This window comes from Pristis pectinata, chromosome 6, assembly GCF_009764475.1.
Source record: "Pristis pectinata isolate sPriPec2 chromosome 6, sPriPec2.1.pri, whole genome shotgun sequence".
Lineage (NCBI taxonomy): Eukaryota > Metazoa > Chordata > Chondrichthyes > Rhinopristiformes > Pristidae > Pristis > Pristis pectinata.
The window spans coordinates 112,158,155-112,182,138 of NC_067410.1; the positions used below are offsets into that span (position 1 = coordinate 112,158,155).

The window sequence follows — 23,984 nt, forward strand, 5'->3', positions numbered from 1 at the left end:
TTGATGAACAATTAATTCCCACACACTCCTGAGCCGAGATCAGAGAATCCAAGGCAAGCCTACCTTGGAGAAAGCATTCGGGAGATAGGAGAACATCCAGCTCCTTGATCTGCTCCCACGTTCATCAGCGTCACGGCTGATCCTCTTCCCTCAGCGTCATTTTCCCGACCCTGTTCCTATCCCATGATCCCCATGATATCCAGAGGTCCACCCGCCCATCTCTGTTCTCAATAAACACCACAATGGCTGGGCCTCCACAATTCTCCGGGGAGAGAGAATTCCAGAGATTTCCCACCCTCCGAGTGAAGAAATTTCACCCCACCTCCTAAGCAGTCGGACTCCAATCCAGAGACGATGACCCCTGGTTCTAGATGCCTGAGCCAGGGGAACCACCCTCCTGAATCTATACTGTTGAGCTGTGCAAGAATTTCATTCAACGAGATCTTCTCTCATTCCTCTGAACTCCAGGCAATAGAGTCCCAGTTGACTTGATCGCTCCTTACACGACAAACCCTCCATCCCTGGAACCAGTCTGATGAATCTTCACAGCTCCCCCTCAATGGGAAGTAGATGCTTCTTTAGAAACCAAAAACTGCAGACAATACTCCAAGGGTGCTCTCACCACCAAGGCCCCATGCTCAGGAACTTGCTTTGAAAATTCAACGAGTGATTCACTGTTCTGTTCTTGACCCACTCTGAGGTGAACAATGTACCTGTCCATAAGGTCTGGACCTGAAAGAATGATAGGATTGACTTAAGGGATCCATATCCTCCCTCCAGTCCGTTCTTGAGAACAGCCCACTCACAGCCCACTCGTGGATTTATTGACAAACCCCTGATTGGCCGTAATAAACCACCTGCTGGAGGATCTCAGTGGGTCGAGCAGCATCTGTGGGAGGAAAGGAACTGTTGGCCGGTATAAAGGGGAGAGGAGGAGGGTGAGACAGGAGTCTGAGGTGATTGGTGGACTGAGGAGTCAGAATCAGGTTTATTATCATTGACATATGATGTGAAATGTGTTGTTTTGCGGTAGCAGTACAGTGCAAGATAAAATTACTAAAAACTACAAAATAAATAAATAGGGAATAATGAGGTAGTGTTTGTGGGTTCATGGACCATTCAGAAATCTGATGGCGGAGGGGAAGAAGCTGTTCCTGAATCGTTGAGTGTGGGTCTTCAGGCTCCTGTACCTCCTCCCCGATGGTAGTAACGAGAAGAGGGCATGTCCTGGATGGTGAGGGTCCTTAGTGATGGATGCCGCCTTCTTGATGCACCTCCTGTTGAAGATGTCCTCGATGGTGGGGAGGGTTGTGCCCGTGATGGAGCTGGCTGAGTCTACAACCCTCTGCAGCCAAGGCGACAGGCAGGTGATGCCGGGTTGGGGACGGGCAATGGGGGCTCCAGATTCCAGCACCTACAGCCTCTTGTGTCTCCCTGGTTGGCCATTGTGAGAGGAGATTGTTTGTCTTTTAATTTGCGAATGAATAACTCTCTCATCCCGATCCAGGTACAGAGGCGATCACACAGTAACTCTCCGCACCGCACTTCCCAACAGAGCGAGTTGAACGCTAGGGCAATCTCATTGGATGACATATTGGGGGCCCAGACCAGCACTGGCCAGTGCGTCCTGGGGCCTGGCTTACTGCCCTCTTTTCCAGCCCTGGCTCCCCACCTCCCCTCTGATGCCGCCGGGCAAGGTGAGAGCGTGAAGTCGAATTCCCCCAAGAAGCGAGCGGAAGAGGGTCAGGAGCCACGGGCAGCCCCCAAGCGCCCCAGCAAGTGGGCGAAGCTGCGGAAACGGGCGTCGGCCAAGCAGCGGGCATCGCCGGCATTCGTCTTTGACTTTGGACCCGGCGGGGTGGTGAAAAAGAATGTAAATGGCTCGGCTGATCACCCCAGAGGGCGGCCAGATGAATACGTCTTTGTGATGAGTTACGGTGGAGTGGTTAGGAAAAAGAAGCTTGGTGCCCAAGCAGCAGGGCACCTCGATTACGACTTCACCATGATGCCGGGTGGGGTGGTGCAGAGACGTGCGAGGATCCCTGTAATCCGTGTGGATTCTGAGCATGAAACGGAAGCTCACCTGGAGGGAAGTTCCAATGAGGTGGACCTCGCAGCTCCCTCTTGCTGTCTTGTTCGGTGTGGCTCCCTCTCGCCCTCCTCCCTTCGCGCCCTGTCAGTGGACGATCCTGAGGATTTCCTCTCCAGGTCTTGCCCTGGCTCCTTCACCGATATGTCCTCCTTCAGGGCTGCCAGAGCCTGTTCCGCCCAGGACATGAGCAAGCTCAGCATCTCCCCGCTCAGCCACCAGCTGCTTTGTCAACAGGGGGCGCCTCTGAGCTCCAGCGCGCCCGACCTGTCGGAGCCCCCATCCTCTCTGTCCAACTGCACCTCCCACCCATGGCGCTCGGCTCACAGCACTCCGCGTGACTCTCCGGTGTCCTTCCACCACTTATCTGCTGACCCGTTCTCTGCTGCTCGTCTGCGCTCTTCATCTGACCCTCCCTGCCCCTCCTACACACCCAGGGGCTCCCCCAGCCACCTCTCCCCGGACCTCACCCCTCCATGGCTGCCGGACACCGGCCTGACTCCTCCCGCCGACCCAGAGGGCACCAGGAGCTCGGCGAAGTACAGCCCGGCTCTGAGGTACGAGGTTGACTCCCCAGACAGTCCGGAGAGGAGAGGTGGCCATTCGCCCTCCCTGCTAGCACCTTCCTCGTCAGGCCACCATTCACCAGAGTCCCGGGTCTTCCTGTCCCATCCAGAAAGCGGTTTCAGACAGGTGCAGGGGAGGAAGCGCTCGTTTTCGGACTGCGGTGATTTGAGAAGCCTTGTTGCAGGGCACCCTCAGGCTCGATGTACCCTGCTGGAGGTGGGACCCTTCACTCCCTGCAGGCTTTCAGTGCCCAGTAGGTCTGGCAGCCCTTGCTTATCCAATTCCATGTCGCCACTGACCTCTCCCAAGTGGCCCCAGCACCAGTCGCCACCCCACACCCAGTGGATGGGCAAAAACTTCTCTCCAAACTACAGTCACCACTGACCTGGTGTTACCACAACAAACTCTCTCCCTCCCTCTCTCTCTCTCTCTCCCTCCTTTCTCTCCCTCTCTCTCCCTCTCCCTACCCCCTTCCCTCTCTCCCTCTCCCTACCCCTCTCCCTCTCTCCCTCTCCCCCCTCCCTCTCCCTCCCTCTCCCTCTCTCTCTCTCCCTCCCTCTCCCTCCCTCCCTCTCTCTCCCTCTCCCTCCCTCTCTCTCTCTCTCCCTCCTTTCTCTCCCTCTCTCTCCCTCTCCCTACCCCCTCCCTCTCTCCCTCTCCCTACCCTCTCCCTCTCTCCCTCTCCCCCCTCCCTCCCCCTCCCTCTCCCTCCTCTCCCTCTCTCTCCCTCTCCCTCCCTCTCTCTCCCTCCCTCTCCCTCCCTCTCTCTCCCTCTCTCTCCCCCCATCTCTCTCTGCCTCTCCCTCCCTCTCTCTCCTGTTCTTAGTTACCACTGTCCTGTCCCATTGACCGCTGTTGAGCTGGTGCTGCCTTTTGTACGCAGCCATTTTTGTGGACCAGCTCCTGACAAGCGGGAGCCTGGCCACTCCCCGCTGTCGGTGAGCGGGGTTGCCCCAGAGTGTCAGAGAACACAGACTAGATCGGAGCCTCTGCCCAGGCCTATGCCATGCCGTTTTCTCAAAACTGAGCTGCTTGTGAGCTACTTTTGTGCATGAAAATCTTCAGTGTGAGAGCAGGAAGGCTCCACTGAGAGACCCTGCACTCCCTTCCAACATCCCTGCACGTCCCAGGGGTGTTCGCAGCCAAAGACCTGTAGTCAGAGTGTGTCACTGTCAGGAGGGTTGTTCCCAGCAGCACCCCACCCCCGGGACTGTGAGAGTCATCTGCTTTAATACATAGCTGAAGGCTACACATCGGTGCCGGTCACTGGGAAACAGTCCGGACGGGACCCTGTTGTAACGTCACACCCAGAAGACAGGAGCTGTGAGAGTGTAGCACCTCTTCACGGACAGTCAGAGACTGCAGTGTCTGCACAACACACTCGGGGCACAATATTTCCCCCACCTCCCCACTCCATCCTTATTTCCCCAGAAGCTGCTCTCCCTGCCTTTGTCCAGAGAACAGGAGCTGTTGGCTTGACCCAGTGAAACCCCTCCCCCCATTCCAACAGACTATCCCAGAACCTCCTCAGAGCAACAAATGGACTCCTTCCTTTATCAGACAGACCTCCTGAAGGCGTGAGTGTCACACTGCATTGCAGGAAAGCAGAGTGGGCAGTTTGCTCCTCAGAGAGTTGCTGACCACAGAAAGAGGCCACTTGGCCCATCCCCTCCATGTTGGGATTTGCCCCTCCCCAGCCTCCTCCTTACCCTCTCTTCCTCTTCAGTGTATCCAGCTTCTCCTTCAACCTGTCCCTACCTGTGGGAGCGAGACCCACACTCCCTTCCTAACCTAGGCAATTGAGTCACTCCCCAGGAAACAAACTGACTCCTGACTTCCCAATCAGATTTATCAGTGACTGTCGGACTGATGGTCTTCAATCCTGGTCCCGACTTTGTCCACCAACCACCTCGCCCCCCCCCCCCCCCCCCCGCTATGAATTCCAGCTGGCCACCTCTCGGCCGCCGCCGCCTTCGTCCAATGGGCTGTTGGTTGTGATAACAGCCTCCTTCCTGGGCTGCACCGTTGTCGAGCCTGCTCTGTGCACCCGTGAGAACCCAGCCTTCGTCGGTTTTGGGCATCCGACTATTTGCTGTCCAAGGGTCGGAGATGTACTCACTTGCAAGTTTCATTTGCCACAGAAATGTTTCAGGAATGCCGTGCTCCTGAGAGATATCCCCCCCTAATCACTGCGTTAACTCCATTCTGCCTGTCAATCTCTACCGACCCATCGGGCACGGCTGAAGGCTGCTCTCAGTTCAGTGAGAGCGACTGCCAAGGACAGGACTTGTAGATGGGACGAGATGGGCCCTCTCGGTGTGCCCCCTCCTCACGGCTGGCATTGTGCCTCTTGGAGGAGGATATTGGCCACCATAACTGGTCCCACTTGGCATGAAGCCCTGATACCCTGCCTCTCCTTGGTGACAGGGACATGTGGGGTGGGAGGTGGTAGCTAGAGTAGATATGGGACAAAGCCGTTGGCATCCATTTGTCATTGAGTCAAACACCACAGAAACAGGCCCACTACCTCAATGCGCCAACCGTCAACCACCCATTTGTACCAATCCCATTTTATTCTCCCCACATCCCCATCAACTCCCCCCTCAGATTCTACCCCTCACCAACTGACAATTGACAGCATCCAATCAACCTACCGATCCCTTTGGGATGCGGCAGGAAACTGGAGCACCGGGGGGAAACCCACGCAGTCACAGGGAAAACGTGCAAGCTCCCCACAGACAGCACCGGAGGTCGGGATCGACCCCGGGTCTCCGGCGCTGTGAGGCAGCTGTGTCACTGAACCATTCACGTTTTTAGCCCTGCGCAACTCTTCTCCGCCGTGACTTCCCAACTGTGAGACCCCCGCGATCCTCGGCATAGAAGACCTCCTCCACGCCCTCCCTTCACAGCACAGTTCCGCTCCTCGCGCTACGTAAACCCCTCTCATTATAGGTTAACATGCTCACTCAACCATGCAGTCTGTAGCTCCACACTCCGGTCTGGACCTTGCATCACAAGACCTTGAGAAGCACACATCTCCCCCTCGCCGTCCGATTTCTCAAGGAATGAGGCGGTTAAAATAAGCACAGAGAAATCCGTCCTCCGAAGGAAAAAAAGTAGGAGCTCCATACAGTTTGTGGACGTTCATTTGGGGATGGGTTACTAGTGCTGGTGGAAGTTATGGCAGCAAGCACACAACGAAGGCTAGTAGTGGGACATTTCCACTCCATTGTTTCCCATCATACTGTGGATGTATTCCGGAGAAATTTGGCACCTGAAGATCAGTAGACAGTGATCTTGCCGACCAATCTGGTCTTGATGCCCCTAACTTTGCTTCCACAAGGCCAGGACAGAAGGTGTTTGGGAGAGGCGTTGTCCCCTGCATTGCAAGAGCTGTAGCCCCTCAAACATTGGTCTCAGCAAGTTCCTCAGGCCCAGTGGGATGCCTCAGGTTGGGATTGTTGGATGGAGATCGTTTATCGTTGTCACAGGCACACATACCCAGGGTGTAAATGCCATGAAGATTAGCTTTTTGCGCGGCAGCGCAGCACATTACGAGATGAGGAGAAACATAAATTATCAGAATCCGGTTTATTATCACTGGCTTAGATGATGTGAAATGTGTTGTTTTGCAGCAGTAGTACAGTGCAAGGCATCAAATTACAAAAACAAATAAACAGTGCAAAAAAAAAGCAGTAACAAGGTAGTCATAGAGTCACAGAGCGACACAGCACGGATACAGGCCCTTCAGCCGAACCAGTCCATGCTGACCACGGTGCCCACCCAGCTAGTCCCAATTTCCTGCGTTCGGCCCATATCCCTCCAAGCCCCGTCCCTCCATGTACCGATCCAAGTGCTTCTTAAATGATACTGTTGTACCTGCCTCACGCACTTCCTCTGGCAGCTCGTTCCATACACTCACCACCCTCTGGGTGAAAAAGTCGATCTTTCCCCTCTCTCACCCCCTCTCTCACCTAAACCTATGCCCCCTAGTTTTGGACTCCCCTACCCTGGGGTAAAGGCTGTTATCATCCACCTTATCCATGCCTCTCATAATTTTAAACATTTCTATAACATCACCCCTCATTCTCCTACGTTCCAAGGAATAAAGACCCAGCCTGCCCAACCTCTCCCTGTAACTCAGGCCCTCGAGTCCTGGCAACATCCTCGTAAATCTTCTCTGCACTCTTTCCAGTCTAACCACGTCTTTCCTATAACAGGGTGACCAAAACTGCACACAGTACTCCAAGTGCGGCCTCACCAACGAATCATACAACTGTAACATAATGTCCCAACTCCTGTACTCAGTGCTCTGACCGATGAAGGCCAGCGTGCTGAACACCTTTCTCACCATCCTGTCTACCTGTGACGTCACTTTCAACAAACTATGTACTTGTACTTCTAGGTCTCTCTGTTCCATTACACTCCCTAGTGCCCTACTATTCATGGTATAAGTCCCACACTGGTTGTTATGTGTTCATGGGCCTGTGTTGTACTGTTCTGTGTTCTACAACCCATACATGCAAAAGAAGCTCCCACAAATGAGATAATTCATTCCTACACTATTGACGCTGGTAACTAGGTCAGTATTGGTACCACCCCTAGTTACTTTAAACTGAGCCATTTCGAACGGTAGTTAAAGCCAACCAAGCTGGTGAAGGTCTGGAGTCACATGCACAACAGATAGAGTATGGGCTGCAGATCAGTGAACCCAATGGTAGTTTACAACAATCCAGTCCTTCTGAGGTCACCATTTGTGGGACGAGTGCTTTAGGTCAGGTTTATATAACTTATTACAATTGCCGAGGTGAAATTTGACCTCAGAGCTCCAGATTACAAGTCCAGTGGCATAACCCCTGAAATAAAGGAACAGACAATGTTATATCATGTTGTTTGAGGAACAAATACCGGCTTCAGAATATCTGGGAGAGCTGCCCTGCTCTTGGAGTAGGACCCATGGTATCTGTGTGCCCAAATAAGTCAGCCCGTGTAAAGGAAGTTCTCTGAAGCGGTTTCAACAAGTTATCCTCAGTCTCGTTATTAATTCCATAAATGCCTCCCCCAAATTGTCTTTGAGCCTGTCTACTGATCCTCAGCCTGTTTGGCCAGATTTCTTTTGGCATTTGTGAACCTTGCCCTACTCACTGTTGTGCTCCTGTATCGGAGAATTGACCATTGGAGACGGACCCTTGGGAACAAGAGGTTGGAGTTGGCACCATTAAACAATGGGCCCACAATACACGTGTGAAGCTGAGTGACTGCAAAGTTCCAGATGGATGTGGAGATTCAGTCGTGAAGCTTCACTCATTGTGTACCAACCTGCATCAGTTGGAAGACCACAACATTTATAAAGCATCTAAGCACTGAGTAAAATTCACCATGGTGTAACATGAACAGGATTCCTCACCCAGCCTCGTCAGGAGGTATTAAGGCAAGTTGCCCAAAAACTAGGTCAAGGAGGTGGATTTAATTTTCCTGCAGTGAAGTGTCTTAATGGAGAGAGAGAGGCTGTGACCACCAATGGTGGAGTGATTGAGTTTGCGGATGTGCAAGAGACTTCAATTGGAAGAGTGCAGATATTGGGGAGGGTGCAAGGCTGAAGCAGGTTACAGGGATTAGGAGGACTGGGACCCAAATTTGCCCTGAAGATTAAGAGCTTGTAAAAAATGAGCCCATTGTATTATTTCTGATTGGCCTTATTCTGAACAGCTCAGCTGTTGCATTTATAAGTGAATTGGGAGCTAGATGGAGAGGGAGGGAATGCAGCAGAATGATTAATTTGATGTCATCCTTGGGTCTTGAAAGCTTGAGAACTCAAAGAAAGGGTAGAGAGAAACAAGATGTTGTATTTTATTTGACTACCTCTCAGTGATCCCCACCACCGAGAAGGAGCAGGGGAACACGGCCATCTGTGGGTTCCCTTCCAAGTCATTCACCACCCTGACTTGGAAATATATGGCTGGACGTTCACCATCGCTGGGTCTAAACCCTGGAACTCTATCCAAAAGCACCTTGGCAGCACCTTCCCCAGAAGGACTGCTAGGAGGCAGCTCACCCCCCACCTTCACAGGGGGCAGTTAGGGATGGGCAGTAAATGCTGGCTGTGCCAGCAACATTCATTCTGTAAGATGAGTTGTTCAAAGAATGATTTGAGGTCCGGGGATAGAATGGGTCAGAGTAGACATTTAGTTCTGTCCTGACCGGATTTTTCAGGGACCAGAATTTAATCATTTGGGCTATCAGCAGCCGTGTTGAGGCTCTCCCTCTGCTTTTAAACCTGCCTCTTGGACCGTGCCTGTGGCCTCCCGACCAGTTACTGTGGCGTGTTGTTAAGGATTCCTTGTACTCTGTGCTCTTTTCAATGGTGTGGTTTCAATCTGAAGGCAACTTTTATCCTGCCTTTGTGCCAACTGATGATTTCCAGATCTAAAGTACGGGCAGAAACTGTTAGATCGAAACAAACTCACCCACTTTGAACCCATGTTCTCCTTGCTGCCATTTTCAATATTAACCACTAACTCTGGCGCTGCACCTGAGGAAAGAATTGATCTGAACACTAACCCCTTGCTTGGTGTGGGGAGCATTGCAAGTCTGTTCCATTCAGCTTTGAAGTTTTGCCCGATGTGCTTCTGGGTGGCGGTTTGCCATGGGAGACGTGGAACTTGCTGATCTTACGGTCTGAGAACAAAGATGTGAGGTGGCTTTCTCCAGCTTGCCGAGGACAGGGGTGGCCCGAGAGAGATTTGCCACAAATAATGGGACACTCAGTGTGGTTTGGCGATGGTCCTGGATTGTCAGATCTTCTGCCTGAATTTGAAGGACCGTCAGGAGCCAACTCTCTTGTTTGGAAGCCGGAAGCTAAAACTTGGAGGGATTTCCTCTTGGATTTTGAACAACCTGGAGTACCAAGGATCTAGCCTTGCATCAGTAGATGCAACTGTAATCTGCTCTTTCGGGTTTCTCTTTAGGTGTCGAGGGTTGTGGTCTGTTAGGCTGCTTTCTGGCTCCCTGATTGGTTCTCCAGGATTTGGGAATGCTTACCTGAAGCTGTTGGGAATTAGTAACCAGTACCAGACAGGCATGAAAATTCCTTGTTTTTGTTGGGATCGGATCATTGCTGTGCCACCAAAATTATTTGCCCCTTCCCTAGATGCCTGGCTGGGCTAGTGGGTACGAGGTGTTTAGCGGAGGCACTAATTCATTTAAAGTTACTCAACCATCATCAGTGTTCAAATAGTAGGTGCCAAACAGATTCCAGAAGGGGTGTGGAGGCTCTCCAGGGTGCAGAAGAGGTTCAAAAGTTTCAACATGCACAAAGTGCCGGAGGAACTCAGCAGGTCAGGCAGCATCCGTGGAGGGAAATAAACAGTTGACGTTTCGGGTCGAAACCCTTCATCAGGATCAAGAGGATGCTGCCTGGATTAGAGGGCATGAGCTGTAAGGAGAGGTTAGACAGACTTGGGTTGTTCTCCCTGGTGTCAGAGGCTGAGGGGAGACCTGATAGAAGTTAATAAAATGATGAAAGGCATAGATAGGGTAGGCAGAGTCTGTTTCCCAGGGTGGAAATGTCAAATACTAGAGGGGTTGAAGTTTAGAGGAGATTTACAAGGCAAGTTTTTGTTTACACAGAGAGTGGTGGGTGCCTGGAACAGGCTGCCAGGGGAGGAGGTGGAAGGAAATAAGGTAGTGACGTTTAAGAGACAGTTAGACAGGCACTTGAACAGGCAGGGAATGGAGAGCTGTGGACCATGTGCAGGGAGATGGGGATAGTTTAGATTGGCATCAAGGTCGGCACAGACATGGTGGGCCAAAGGGCCTGTTCTTGTCCTCTATTCATTCTGGACAAGCCAAGCTGGGAGAGGGAGGGGGAGAGACATGTCTTGTGGGGAAAATATAAATCATTCAGCCTGGGAACGTTCAGGAACGTTCAGTGTTTGAAATTCCTGCCAGCTTCCGGCAAGTTACTGCCACGTATTAATCGCCTCTGCTGCCTCTGTTATCAATCAGCCTTGAATACGTAACGATGTTCATTAACTGGCAGCCATCTGCAACACACAGAGTTCGGTCCGAAGCAGAATATTTCACATCCTTGACCATGTCTGACCCAGGGGCATCTCTCCCGCTGGATGAGACCACAGTCACTCTCCAGCATCCACCAATCACCCTCACTTCAGACCCAGCCCATCCGACCAATTAGATTTTATCCTTTGCCACCAAAGTAAAATTCCCTCTCCTCCTTGGACGGGATAGGAGTTCAGCTGCTCGATGGGATCCCATTCCGTGCCCTCCTTGAGGTTCTCTGGGATCTCACTTCCATGGATGTGTGATTGGCTCTTTAACTTCAGGAGGCAGATCACACTGGTCCACGAGAAGGAAGGGAGTCCCTATTGTTCCCAGACGGTGGATCCTGGGGAAATGACCTTTCCTTGTAAAATAACCTCCGGAAGCGGTTGCAGAAATACTTGGATTGGATTCTAAGTCCTTGATCCAGGATCAGTGATCCCATCTCCAAGCCCTCGGACTGTGCTCGTGGATACCGTGTTGTATGCTGCTTTGGGTTGAGTTGTGTGTTGGGGACGGTCCGCCGTACAGGGTTGGAAAAGGTGCTGCTTTGAGGTGACTAACACTGGTCTCTCTGTGTTCCACTCCCCTCCCCTACACAACCCCCTCACTGGCTATTCAGGTGGAAGAACGTTCCAAGGTAAACCGCCAGAGCTCGCCGGCGATGCCACACAAGATGGGTAACAGGATGTCCGACCCCAGCATGCCCCCTCGGTCCGAATCCTTCAGCAGCAGCGGAGTGCAGGCCGCGCGGACTCCTCCTGTGCACGAAGCGGTTGAGTCTCAGGTGAGGTCAGGGCTCCTGCATGGGGGCCGGGGCTCCAGGGGTTAAAAGGTAACGTGTCTGTGATGGTTCCGGGAGGTGATACACCTGCGTTGTGGGCTTGTGCCCGGACTTCACAGCAGAGTAAGGAGGCCATTTGATCCAACCACTCCATGCTGGTGTTTCTGCCCTGTCACCATCTCCCGCCGCCCCTCAGTCCCTCCAAACTCCCCTTACACCCGTCCCTGCCGATCACACTGACATCTCCCTGTGGGAGCCCCACATTCCCCTCCTCCTCTCGGGAAGGGAGATCCCAACCAGATTTATCGGCCGCTGGTCTTGGTTGCGCCTACAAGTGGAAAGACCTTGCCCGCGTTCCCCCTTTAAACCCCCCCTTAGTCCCACAGCCCTCCTGTGTGTCAGCAGTGTAAGGGCAGCCTCTCCCACGGTGGAACCTCACCAGCTGTGTGCTGGAGAAGCGGCGGGGTGATGAGAGAGCCCCTTTTTTTTACATAAACGTTTATTAACTAAAAGCACTACCAAAGGACAACCAGTGTCAATACACTACAACTGATACAGAAAGAGAAGAAAACAAAGCATCTACAGAACTACAGCAAAACAACGCTAATTAAACACCCGCAAAACGCACCACGCAACACTTCAGAGAAGAATTGTGTTCTCACCGTCCACAACACGCGATCCCCTGAGGGGCCCACCGAGCGAGGAACTCAACCAGGGTGCCCGCGGAGACCGCGTGCTCCCTCTCCAAGGACACCCACGAGAGAGCCCCTCACCTCTGTTCCCAACCATTGGAGCAGGCTCCTGCAAATCCAGAAACTCAGGTTGTTGGAAGAAGTGGGGGCGGGGTTAGGTGTCATAGAGTCACCGGGTCACACAGCCCAGCATATCCATTGTACTCATCGGTACTAACCCCAATTAACAGCACTTGGTTCATAGCTTTTTGTGCCTTGGTGATTCAACTGCTTGTCCAGTTGCTTCTTAAGTGTTCTGAGAGTCTCTGCCTTCACCACCCCTCAGGCAGTGTGTTCCAGATTCCAACACCCTCCACCTCCCCCCCCACACCCGGGTGAAAAGATGCTTCCTTAGGTCCTCACTAAACCTCCCAGCCCTTACCCAAAACCTCCACTCTCTGGTTTCATTCACCTCTGCTATGGGGAGAAGTTTCCTTCCATCTGTTCCGCTCTATTAAGTCCCCCCTCCGCTCCAGGGGGAACAGACCTGGCCTCTCCAGTCCCTCCTCAGAACCGAAACACTCCACCCCAGGCAACACCCTGGGAAATCCCCTCTGTACCCTCTCCAGTGCAGTCACCTCCTTCCTGTAGTGTGGTGACCAGAACTGCACACAGTGCTCCAGCTGTGGTCTGACCAACGTTTTATAAGGTTGTACTCGAACCTTTCTGCTCTTGTATTCTGTACTCCGGCTAATGAAGGCAAGTATTTTGGACAGAGTCTTCACCACCTTATCCACCTGTGCTGCCACTTTCAGGCACGTGGGGGTAGAAGGCTAGGTTTTTTTAATGATAAAATCAGAAAATGCTGGAAACATTCAGCAGGTCAGGCAGCACCAGTGGGAAGAGAAACATAGAAACATAGAAAAATTGCGGCACAATTCAGGCCCTTCAGCCCACAAAGCTGTGCCGAACATGTCCCTACCCTAGAAATTACTCGGCTTACCCATAGCCCTCAATTTTACTCAGCTCCATGTACCTATCTAACAGTCTCAAGACCCTATCGTATCCGCCTCCACCACCGTTGCCGGCAGCCCATTCCACACACTCACCACTCTCTGAGTAAAAAACTTACCCTTGACATCTCCTCTATATCTGCTCCCCAGCACCTTAAACCTATGTCCTCTTGTGGCCACCATTTCAGCCCTGGGGAAAAGCCTCTGACTATCTACCTGATCAATACCTCTCATCATCTTATACACCTCTATCAGGTCCCCCCTCATCCTCCATCTCTCCAAGGAGAAAAGGCAGAGTTCCCTCAGCCTGCTTTCATAAGGCATGCTCCGCATCCCAGGCAGCATCCTTGTAAATCTCCTCTGCACCCTCTCTATGGCTTCCACATCTTTCCTGTAGTGAGGCGACCAGAACTGAGCACAATACTCCAGGTGGGGTCTGACCAGGGTCCTATATAGCTGCAACAATACCTCTCGGCTCCTAAATTCAATTCCCCGATTGATGAAGAACAATACACCATATGCCTTCTTAACCACAGAGTCAACCTGCACAGCCGCTTTGAGCGTCCTATGGACTCGGACCCCAAGATCCCTCTGATCCTTCACACTGCCAAGAGTCCTACCATTAATACTATATTCCGCCAACATATTTGACCTACCAAAATGAACCACTTCACACTTATCTGGGTTGAACTGCATCTGCCACTTCTCAGCCCAACTCTGCATCCTATCTATGTCCCTCTGTAATCTCTGACAGCCCTCCAAACTATCCACAACACCCCCAACCTTGGTGTCATCCGCAAACTTACTAACCCACCCCTCCACTTCCTTATCCAGGTCATTTAAACAGAGTCGACGTTTCAGGTTGGAGTCCATTCGTCAGCGATTTCTGTCTGGCTCTCTCCTGCCTTGTTCACCCTTCGTGGTGTCTCCTTCCTGTCCTCTCTTTGAGAAGGTGCTCACCCAAACCCACTTCCACACCCACATCCACACCCACATCTCCTTCCTTTGCGTGTCTCCAGCCCCGATGAAGGGTCTTTGACCAGAAACATTGACTCTGTCTCTCTTCCCACAGGCGCTGCCTGACCTGCTGAGCGTTTCCAGCATTTTCTGGTTTTATTTTAGATTTACAGCACCTGAAGGTTTTTGCTTTTCATAGTTGTACAGCCATACATCACAGGAACAACTTGTCCATGCTGACCAACATGTCCACCTGAGCCAGTCCCATTTGCCTGCGTTTGGCCCATGTCCCTCTGAACCTTTCCTCTCTGTGTACCTGTCTTTTGTCTTTTGTCTTTTAAACATTGTAATTGAAGCACTTTTCAAGAATTCATAAAACATAGAACAGTGCAGCACAGGACCAGGCCCTTCGGCCCACAATGTTGTGCTGAACTAATTACATGCCTCACTAAACCTCTATCAGGTCTCCCCTCAGCCTCCAACGCTCCAGAGAAAACAACCCAGGTTTTCTCAACCTCTCCTTATAGCTCATGCCCTCTAATTCGGGCAAAAGTTCCTTTTGGGGATTTTTAGGAGGCTGTTTGGAGGCTGGTAGGCTTCCTCTCTCCACCCCTCAGCAGCCCACCCAGCTGCCTGGAGATGGCAGTGGCCCCAGTTCCCGTCCCCTGACCCCCCTGAAAGATGGTGTGTGTGTGAGGGGCTCCCGAGAGCTGGAATTGGACAAACCACCGGCACGGTGCACACACTGACAGTTCTGTCTCCTCCCCCCACCCCTCCCCACACCCACACCCCCTCCCACCCAACTCCCAGGTCCAAGTCGCTCACCTGATCCCCGTGAAACCTCACGGCACGTCCATGACGGGCTCCCAGTCGCTCCACGAGCAGCCGACCAAGGGGATGTCCAGCGCCTTCCACTCGCAAGAGGGGCTCAAGTCACACCGCGGAGAGATGCCTCGGCAGAACTCTGACCCCACCTCTGAAACCCCACCCCTCCCGCCCCGCATCGGCTCCAGGGAGGAAAAATACCTGGGCGGCGGCTGGCTGAAGCAGGACGATGACACGCCTCCCAAGGTAAGCTGGGGGTGATGGGGGAGCTGGGGGTGGTGGGTTCCAGATGTTGTCATGTGACCGCCCACCCCTCCTGTCCCATCCCTCCATCCCCTCCCACCCCATCCCTCCATCCCCTCCCGTCCCATCCCTCCAGCCCCTCCTGTCCCCTCCCTCCAGCCCCTCCCACACCACCCCTCCATCCCCTCCCACCCCACCCCTCCATCCCCTCCCGTCCCATCCCTCCAGCCCCTCCCACACCACCCCTCCATCCCCTCCCACCCCATCCCTCCATCCTCTCCCGTCCCATCCCTCCACCCCCTCCCACACCACCCCTCCATCCCACCTCCCACCCCATCCCTCCAGCCCCTCCCACCCCACCCCTCCATCCCCTCCCACCCCATCCCTCCATCCCCTCCCGTCCCATCCCTCCAGCCCCTCCCGTCCCATCCCTCCATCCGCTCCCACCCCGTCCCTCCATCCCCTCCCACCCCATCCCTCCAGTCCCTCCCATCCCATCGGTCCATCCCACCTCCTACCCTGTCCCTCTATCCCCTTCCACTGCATCCCTCCATCCCCTCCTGCCCAGTCTTTCCAACCCCTCCCACACCGTCCCTCCACCCCCTCCCACCCCATCCCTCCATCCCCACCCATCCAACATGTCCCTCACCACACCCCCCACCCCCCATTCCCTCCCCAGTTTCCTGCTCGGGACCTGACCTGTGAGGATTGGGTCATTCAAAGTATGGAACTTGGCTCTGGAAGGGACTCTCCTATCTCCTGGTTTGTGGTTCCAGGCCCACCACAGGCTTAGAGCCTGGGATCTGGGCTGGCGTTCCAACAGCACGTGTAGAGAACACTGTCCTGTCAGGACAACCACAACCGTGCAAACAACATTTGCACCGCCCAAGTATCCACAGAACCAACAGAAACAGGAGCTGGCTGCTCATTCCCTCAAACCTCGTCCACCTTCCAGTAGGATCACTGCTGATCCAGCACTCCTCGTCCACTTTCCAACCTTTCCCCATAACCCTTCATTCCCTCCCCGATTGAAACGTTCCTCAGCTTTGAATAGAGTCAGGGGCTCTGGGGCAAGGAGCTCCAAAGACTCACAGTCCTTGTGAGAAGAAATTCTTCCTCATCTCAGTCCTTATTCTGAGACAATCCCTCTGGTTCTGGACTCTCCCATGAGAGGGAACATACTCCCAGATTTACCCCATCCAGCCCCCGAAGGATCTTCTGTATTTCAGTACCATCGCCTCTCATTCTTCTGAACTCCGATGAGTACGGAGTCAATCTCTCCACCCTTTTCCTGTGGGACTACCCCTCCACACCCAGGATCATCGTGGTGAGCCTTGTCTGAACTGCTTCCAATGGCAATAAATCTTTCCTTCAATAAGGACACCAAACTGTACTGGGTACTCCAGAAGTGGCCTCACTGGTGCCTTGTAAAGTTGCAGTGAGCCTTTTATACACCATCTCCTCCTGAAATAAAGGCCACATTTCCAGTCTCCTTCTTGCTTACCTGCTGCACTTGTGTGTCAGCTCTCTGTTTACGTATGCGTGCGCCAAACCCCTTTGTACTGCAGCTTTCTGCAGTCTTTTTCCACTTAAATAATCATCTTTTATCGTTCTTCCTTCCAGAGTGAACAACTTCACCATTTCCCACATTATACTCCATTTGCCACCTTCTTGCCCACTCACAACCTATCGATACCTCTCTGTAAACTGCTTGTATCGTCCTCACAACTTGTCTTCCCCCTACTTTTGCATCCTCTAAATTATTCAAATATATTGTAACCAGCTGCTGTCACAGTCTGGCCCCTGTGCACTCTATTGTCACAGGTATCCAGCCTGAACCTTAACCCTTCTCACCATCCCCTGCCAGTCAGCCAGTCCCCTATCCTTGTGAATGCATCACCTCCAACACCAGAAGCTCTTTTCTTGCTACGTAACCTCTTGTGTGGTACCTCATAGAGTCACACAGCACAAAAACAGACCCTTCAGCCCAACTGGTCCATGCCGACCAAGATGCCCATCCAAGCCAGTCCCATTTGCCAGTGTTTGGCCCATATCCCTCTGAGCCTTTCCTATCCATGTACCTGTCCAAATGTCTGTCTCAGCCGCTTCCTCTGGTAGCTCATTCCATATACTGACCGCCCTCTGGGTAAAAGATGTTGCCCCTCAAGTTCCTATTAAATGTCTCCCCTCTCACCTCAAACCTGTGCCCTCTAGTTCTTGATTCCCGAACCCCAGGAAAAAGACAGTGCATTCACCGGTAGTGTAGCGGTTAGTGTAACGCCATTACAGCGCCAGCGACCAGGGTTCAATTCCGGCCGCTGTCTGTAAGGAGTTTGGTATTGATACTGGTTTATTATTGTCACTTGTACCGAGGTACAGTGAAAAACTTGTCTTGCATACTGATCGTACAGATCAATTCATTGCACAGTGCAGTTACACTGAGTTAGTACAGAGTGCATTGAGGTAGATCTGTAGAGATGTTTGTACGTTCTCCCTGTGTCTGCGTGGGTTTCCTCCGGGTGCTCCGGTTTCCTCCCACATTCCAAAGACTTACGAGTTAGGAAGTTGTGGGCGTGCTATGTTGGCGCCGGAAGCGTGGCAACACTTGCGGGCTGCCCCCAGAATGCTCTACGCAAAAGATGCATTTCACTGAGTGTTTCGATGTACATGTGACTAATAAAGATATCTTATCACCCTATCTACGTCCCTCACCTTGTCAAATACATTTTGAAAATCTCAGTAGATTACATCCCCTCGGTCCGTCTGGCTGATAACTCCTCAAGTTTATACCTTGTAAATAATGTTAGCAGCTGTGATATATCCCAGGTGTGTTAGGGTGGGTGGGGTTTCTGCTGCCCTCTGTGTAAGGAAGTGCTTCCTGTTGTCACCATGAACAGTTTGCTCTAAACTTGTTCTGCTCCGTTCTTGACTTATCTGGGGATCTGGTTTCTCTCTCTGCTTGGAATCTCTTGACCATTTTAACCATGTCCAAACCGCCCCCGTCCAACACTACCTGCAGAACCTCGTGTTCACTTGCGCAACAGTGTATTTTACCCTCCCCTTCCCCGATTGTCCGCGTGTTCCTGCTTCTCTCTGGATTTGTGACGCTCACCGTGATGTTTCTGCACAGGTCCCTCAAAGGACAACGTCCATCTCTCCCGCGCCTGGTCGCAAGAATTCTCCAGGGAATGGTGGCGGATTGGCTAATCGGCCTGGCACTCAGCCAATAAGAGCAAGGTAATGGCAGTGAAGACAGGAGTTCTCTGACCTTTGGGGAGTGTTGTTAGAGAGGGCTCTGATATCTGGTTTCCGAAGGAATTGGGAGAGTGGTTGCGGAGTGTGACAGAGCTCTGGTTTCCATTGTCTGGTTACGTTGCAATCCAAACAAGACTTGTGGAGTCTCTCAAATGCTCAGAGTTCCTGATGAGGAATCAAGTTTATCATCATGGGCACGAATACCCAGGGTACAAATGCCATGAAAATTAGCTTTTTGCTGCAGCACGTTGCAGACATAGAGTCATAGAGCACAACAGCATGGAAACAGGTCCTTCAGCCCATCGAGTCCATGCCAGCCTGATCTTCTGCCTAGTCCCATCTACCCGCACCCGGACCATATCCCTCCAAACCCCTCCCATCCATGGACCTATCCAAACTTCTGTTAAATGTTACAATTGAACCCGCATCCACTACTTCCCCTGGCAGCTTGTTCCACACTCGCACCATCCTCTGAGTGAAGAAGTTCCCCCGTAAATATTTCACCTTTCACCCTAAACCTATGTCCTCTAGTTCAACCGAACCTGAGGGGAAAAAGCCTGCATGTATTCACCCTATCTATACCCCTCATAATTCTGTATACCTCTGTAAGATCTCCCCTCATTCTCCTGCACTCCAGGGAATAAAGTCCTAACCTATTCATCCTCTCACTGTAACTCAGGTCCTCAAGTCTCAGCAACATCCGTGTAAATGTTCTCTGCACTCTTTCAAGCTATTGATCTCTTTCCTGTAGGTCGGTGACCAGAACTGCACACAATACTCCAAATTCGGCCTCACCAACATCTTGTACAACTTCAACATAACATCCCAACTCCTGTACTCAATGCCCTGATTTATGAAGGCTAATGTGCCAAAAGCTCTCTTTACAACCCTATCTACCAGCGATGCCACCTTCAAGGAATTATGGATCTGTGTTCCCAGGTCCCTCTGTTCTACCGCACACCTCAGAGCCCTACCATTCACTGTGTAAGTCTTACACTGGTTTGCCCTCCCAAAGTGCATCACCTCACACTTGTCTGCATTAAATTCCATCTGCTATTTTTCAGCCCATTTTCCCAGCTGGTCCAGATCACTTCACAAGTTTGAAAGCCTTCCTCGCTGTCCACTACGCCCCCAATGTTGCTGATCCACAAATTTGACCCACGCTCAACGATTCAGGAACAGCTTCTTCCCCTCCGCCATCAGATTCTTGGACGGCCCATGAACACTACCTCGTTATTCCTTTCTTTCACACTATCTATCTATCTATCTATCTATCTATCTATCTATCTATCTATCTATCTATCTATCTATCTATTTATTTAGTGGTTTACAGTAATTTTATGTCTTGCACTGTACTGCTGCCACAAAACAACGCATTTCACATCGTGTCAGTGATAATAAACCTGATTCTGATTCCTCTCCCACTTCAAATAATTGTTCTTTCTTATCAATCTTATGTGCTTCTGATGCCATTCATAACCAAACTGTGGCAGTACAGTTACTACATTGAGGGATTTTTGTGTATTTTCCAACTCACGGACAAAATCGACCAAAGGACTTCTGTAAAAACAGAACCGGTTGATTACCTGTGTCGGTCTGTGGAATGAATATGTGAGGTCCCAATGACTCTGTACTCAGGTCCTCCCCGATGTCCTGAGCTCAGTGTTTATCCCCCGACCATTTCTGAACCATTGCCTGGTCCCTTCTCATGCTGCTGTCTGTGGGATCGTGCTGTGCACAGAATTTGCTGCGTTTCCTCCAGTTCAGCAATCACCAGCCGTCAACTCCGGAGACCCCTCGGCATGTCCGAGGGAGGTGCCGCTGAAACCCAGCCCCCTTCTGAACCAGTGCTGGACTCCTTCACCATTAATGCAGTCAATGACAACCCCCCCAACCCCCCCCCACCACGGGGACAGGGCCTGCATCAGTCCTTCCCACATCACAGGGCCTGGGGGAGGAGAGAAATCTACCGCTCCTCACTCACTGTACAGTGTACAGTCTGACAATCCCTCTCCAGTGTCTCCTGTCACACCCACTGTCCTGTGTCCAGGATCCCACTCGCTGACCAGTTCTGGTCGCCTCATTATAGGAAGGATGTGGAGGCGTTGGAGAGGGTGCAGAGGAGATTTACCAGGATGCTGCCTGGATTAGAGAGTATGGATTATGAGGACAGACTAAAGGAGCGAGGGCTGTTCTCATTGGAGAGAAGGAGGATGAGGGGAGACATGATAGAGGTGTACAAAATATTAAGAGGAATAGATAGAGTGGACAGCCAGCGCCTCTTTCCCAGGGTACCAATGCTCAATACAAGAGGGCATGGCTTTAAGGTGATGGGTGGGGAAGTTCAAGGGAAATGTCAGAGGGAGGTTTTTCACCCAGAGAGTGGTTGGTGCATGGAATGTGCTGCCTGGGGTGGTGGTGGAGGCTGATATGTTGGTCAAGTTCAAGAGATTTTTAGATAAGCATATGGAGGAATTTAAGTTAGAGGGATATGTGGGAGGAAAGGGTTAGATAGTCTTAGGCGAGGTTTAAAGGTTGGCACAACATGGTGGGCCGAAGGGCCTGTATTGTGCTGTACTGTTCTATGGTTCTATGGTCTCCTGTCCAGTGTCCCACTCACTGACCAATGACCATCTCCTGTCCAGTGTCCAGGGTCCCACTCACTGACCAGTGCCTGTCTCCTGTCCTCTGTCCAGTGTCCAGCCCACACCCAGGGTCCAGTGTTGGGGTCGGGCTGGGTATTCAGTGTGTGTTCCCCGTCCAGAGCCCCAGCTGTGGGGGGTGTGGGCGGGCGTCTCCTGACGGAGGAGGTGGTCTCTGACTCTGCCGTGGTCTGCCCCGGCAGTAACCCTGACCTGCGCAAGGCCGAGAACCCGATGGAGACCGCCTTGCACCGCACCAGCAGTGGCAGCTCGTCCAGCTCCAGCACGCCCAGCTCCCAGAGCGGATCGCAGCCCGGATCCAATGAACGGAACCAGATCCGAGGTGAGAACCGGCACCGGGGAGGGGGTGGGTGCACAGGCGGCAGGGGTGGGGGGGTGTGCAGGTGTGGGGAGGAGGGGAGGGAGGGACATGGAATGGGTGACTGGGGCAGAAGCTGGAGGGAGGGTAGGGAGGGGAGGCTGTCGGGCAGTGAGGGCCAGTGATCCACATTGGACTGACCGGTGGTCTCTCCCAGCGAGCCGTGTCCTACCCAACGTCAGTCCGCTGCCAGCTCAGCCTTCCATTGCTCCCTTCCTCGTGTTCAAGCAATCTCCGCCAAAAGGCAACGAAGCCCCTCACCACCACTCACAGAACACAGAACAGTACAGCACAGGAACAGGCCCTTTGGCCCACAGTGTCTGTGCCGACCACAATGCCAAATTAAACTAAACATCTGCCTGCACACAGTCCACATCCCTCCATTCCCTGCCTGTTCATGTGTCTGTATAAATGCCTCTTAAACACCACTATCGTATCTGCCTCCACCCCCACCCCCACCCCGGCAGCCTGTTCCAGGCACCCACCGCTCTCTGTGTAAAAAAAACTTTCCCCGCACATCTCCTTTAAACTTTCCCCCTCTCACCTTAAAGCTGTGCCCTCTAGTATTTGACATTTCTAACCTGACTGTCTACTGTATCTATGCCTCTCATCATTTTATAAACTTCTATCAGCCTCCGCTGCTCCTGAGAAAACATCCCAACCTCTCCTCAGAGCTCATACCGGGCAGCATCCTGGTGAACCTCTTCTGCACCCCCTCCAAAGCCTCCACATCATTCCTGTAATGGGGTGACCAGAACTGCTCCGTGTGGTCTGAGCAAAGTTTTGTGCAGCTGCAACATGACTTCCTCACTCTCGTACTCAGTGCCCCTGTGAGAGAGACTCAATCTGCTGCCCAGGTACCTGTTCCCACTACCTTCTCCGCCCGCACACCCTCTGTGGTTGGTCTCCTTCAGTTGGCAAAGGCTCAACTTCTCATCTGTTTTCAAGCTGTACCTGGCCTCACCCCTCAAGTCCCTGTACCCCACCCCAGCATCTACACACCTCTCACCCCCACCCCCCAGCCTCTCCCTTACCTCTGCAACTTCCTGCAGCCCTTCACCTCCCTAGGACCCCTATGCTCCTTCACCTCTGGCCTCCTAATCTTCCTCAGTTTCCATTGCTTCCAGGGGGCCGTGCCTTCAGCTGTCTGGAACTGATTTGGGAATCCTCTCCCTAAAACTCTCCACCTCCCTCTCCTGCTACAACCGCTCCTCTAGACCTACCTCTGAGCAGTAGACCACGGTGCGGAGAGTGGTCCTCCTGACCTGCACTGTGTCCAGGTACCCAGCCAATCAATCATCAGGGCTCCTGTGCCCTTGCCCGCATCCCTTCCACGCGTTCGGGAGTTGCAGGTGCTATATGAAGGCAGGTTCTTGTTGCTGGGTAGGTTTGGCCAGCTGCTAAATGTTGCTCCCTTGATTGTGGTCACAGGAACAGGCAAGGCTGAGGGGTCACCCATCCTGTCCCACGAGAGCTCACGGAAACCTGAAGAGGGACGGGAGCTGACACGGCCAGGGAGACCTGCGGTAAGTCCTGCCCAGACTACAGGCAGAGCCGTGCTCCCGGCGCACAACGGTGGACAGGTGGAGGTGGGCTACAGGTGGACTGGGCACCCTCTCTCCCAGAATCTCAAGTCATCCCAATGTCACTGCAACAGAGGAGGCCATTTGGTCCATTCAGTCCATGCTGGCTTCTCACAGATTGTCACCCATTGCTATTTGGCCCATCTCTACTGGGACTAGCCCATTCAGCCCATGCCTCCCTCTCTTTTCCAATATCCCTGAGGACTGTTTTGGGATGTGTCCAGCTCCTTTTATTTTATTAGATATTAGATATTTATCAGATATTGGATATTTAGTCTCTCCCTCTGTGTCATTGCCTTGGTTACCCCCTGCTGGGGCCCTGGGGAGTGCTGAGCAACCAAGGGACCTTGGTGTGCAGGTAGGTGGGGTGGGGACGGTGAGGGAGGCACTGGAAGGGGGCAGAGGAGATTCTCCAGGATGGGATGGAACATTTCCATTACGGAGAGACCGGACAGGCTGGCTCTGTTCTCCCTGGAGTGGAGGAGGCTGAGGGGAGACCTGACAGAGTGTACAAAATTATAAGGGGCACAGGAGACCTGTCTAAAATTAGAAGCCTTAATTTCTGGATAAATCGTAGGGGGTTTAGAAGGGACGTGAGGAGGAATGTTTTCCCCTGGGGGCGTTAGGGGTTGGAATCGGGAACACACTGCCTGAAGGGAGGTGGACGCAGAGACTCTCCCAGCGTTAAACAAATATCTACATGAGCCTTGAAGCAATAAGGGTCAGGTCATGAGCTGGTAAATGGGGTTGGTATAGGTGGGAACGATGGTTGGCATGAACACTGAAGAAGGTTGTCTGAGGTTGCAACAGGACTTAGATCCACTGAGGCAGTGGGCAAAAGAATTGAACTCATTGAACACATTTGGAATATTGTGTTCAGTTTTGGTCACCCTGCTATAGGAAAGATGCCATTAA

The 23,984-nt window shown here is 52.4% G+C and overlaps 1 protein-coding gene across 3 annotated transcripts in view; it reads left to right on the forward strand.

Moving 5' to 3' along the window:
* LOC127572142 (traf2 and NCK-interacting protein kinase-like) overlaps positions 1–23,984 on the forward strand; it is a 105,107-nt gene that overhangs the window by 38,175 nt on the left and 42,948 nt on the right. For all 3 annotated transcript variants that reach the window (XM_052019092.1, XM_052019094.1, XM_052019093.1), the window contains exons 13-18: positions 1,508–1,873; positions 11,340–11,504; positions 14,953–15,213; positions 18,341–18,447; positions 21,311–21,450; positions 22,918–23,012. In XM_052019092.1, coding sequence (XP_051875052.1) covers positions 1,508–1,873; positions 11,340–11,504; positions 14,953–15,213; positions 18,341–18,447; positions 21,311–21,450; positions 22,918–23,012 — 1,134 coding nt within the window. The remainder of the gene's footprint in view (positions 1–1,507; positions 1,874–11,339; positions 11,505–14,952; positions 15,214–18,340; positions 18,448–21,310; positions 21,451–22,917; positions 23,013–23,984) is intronic.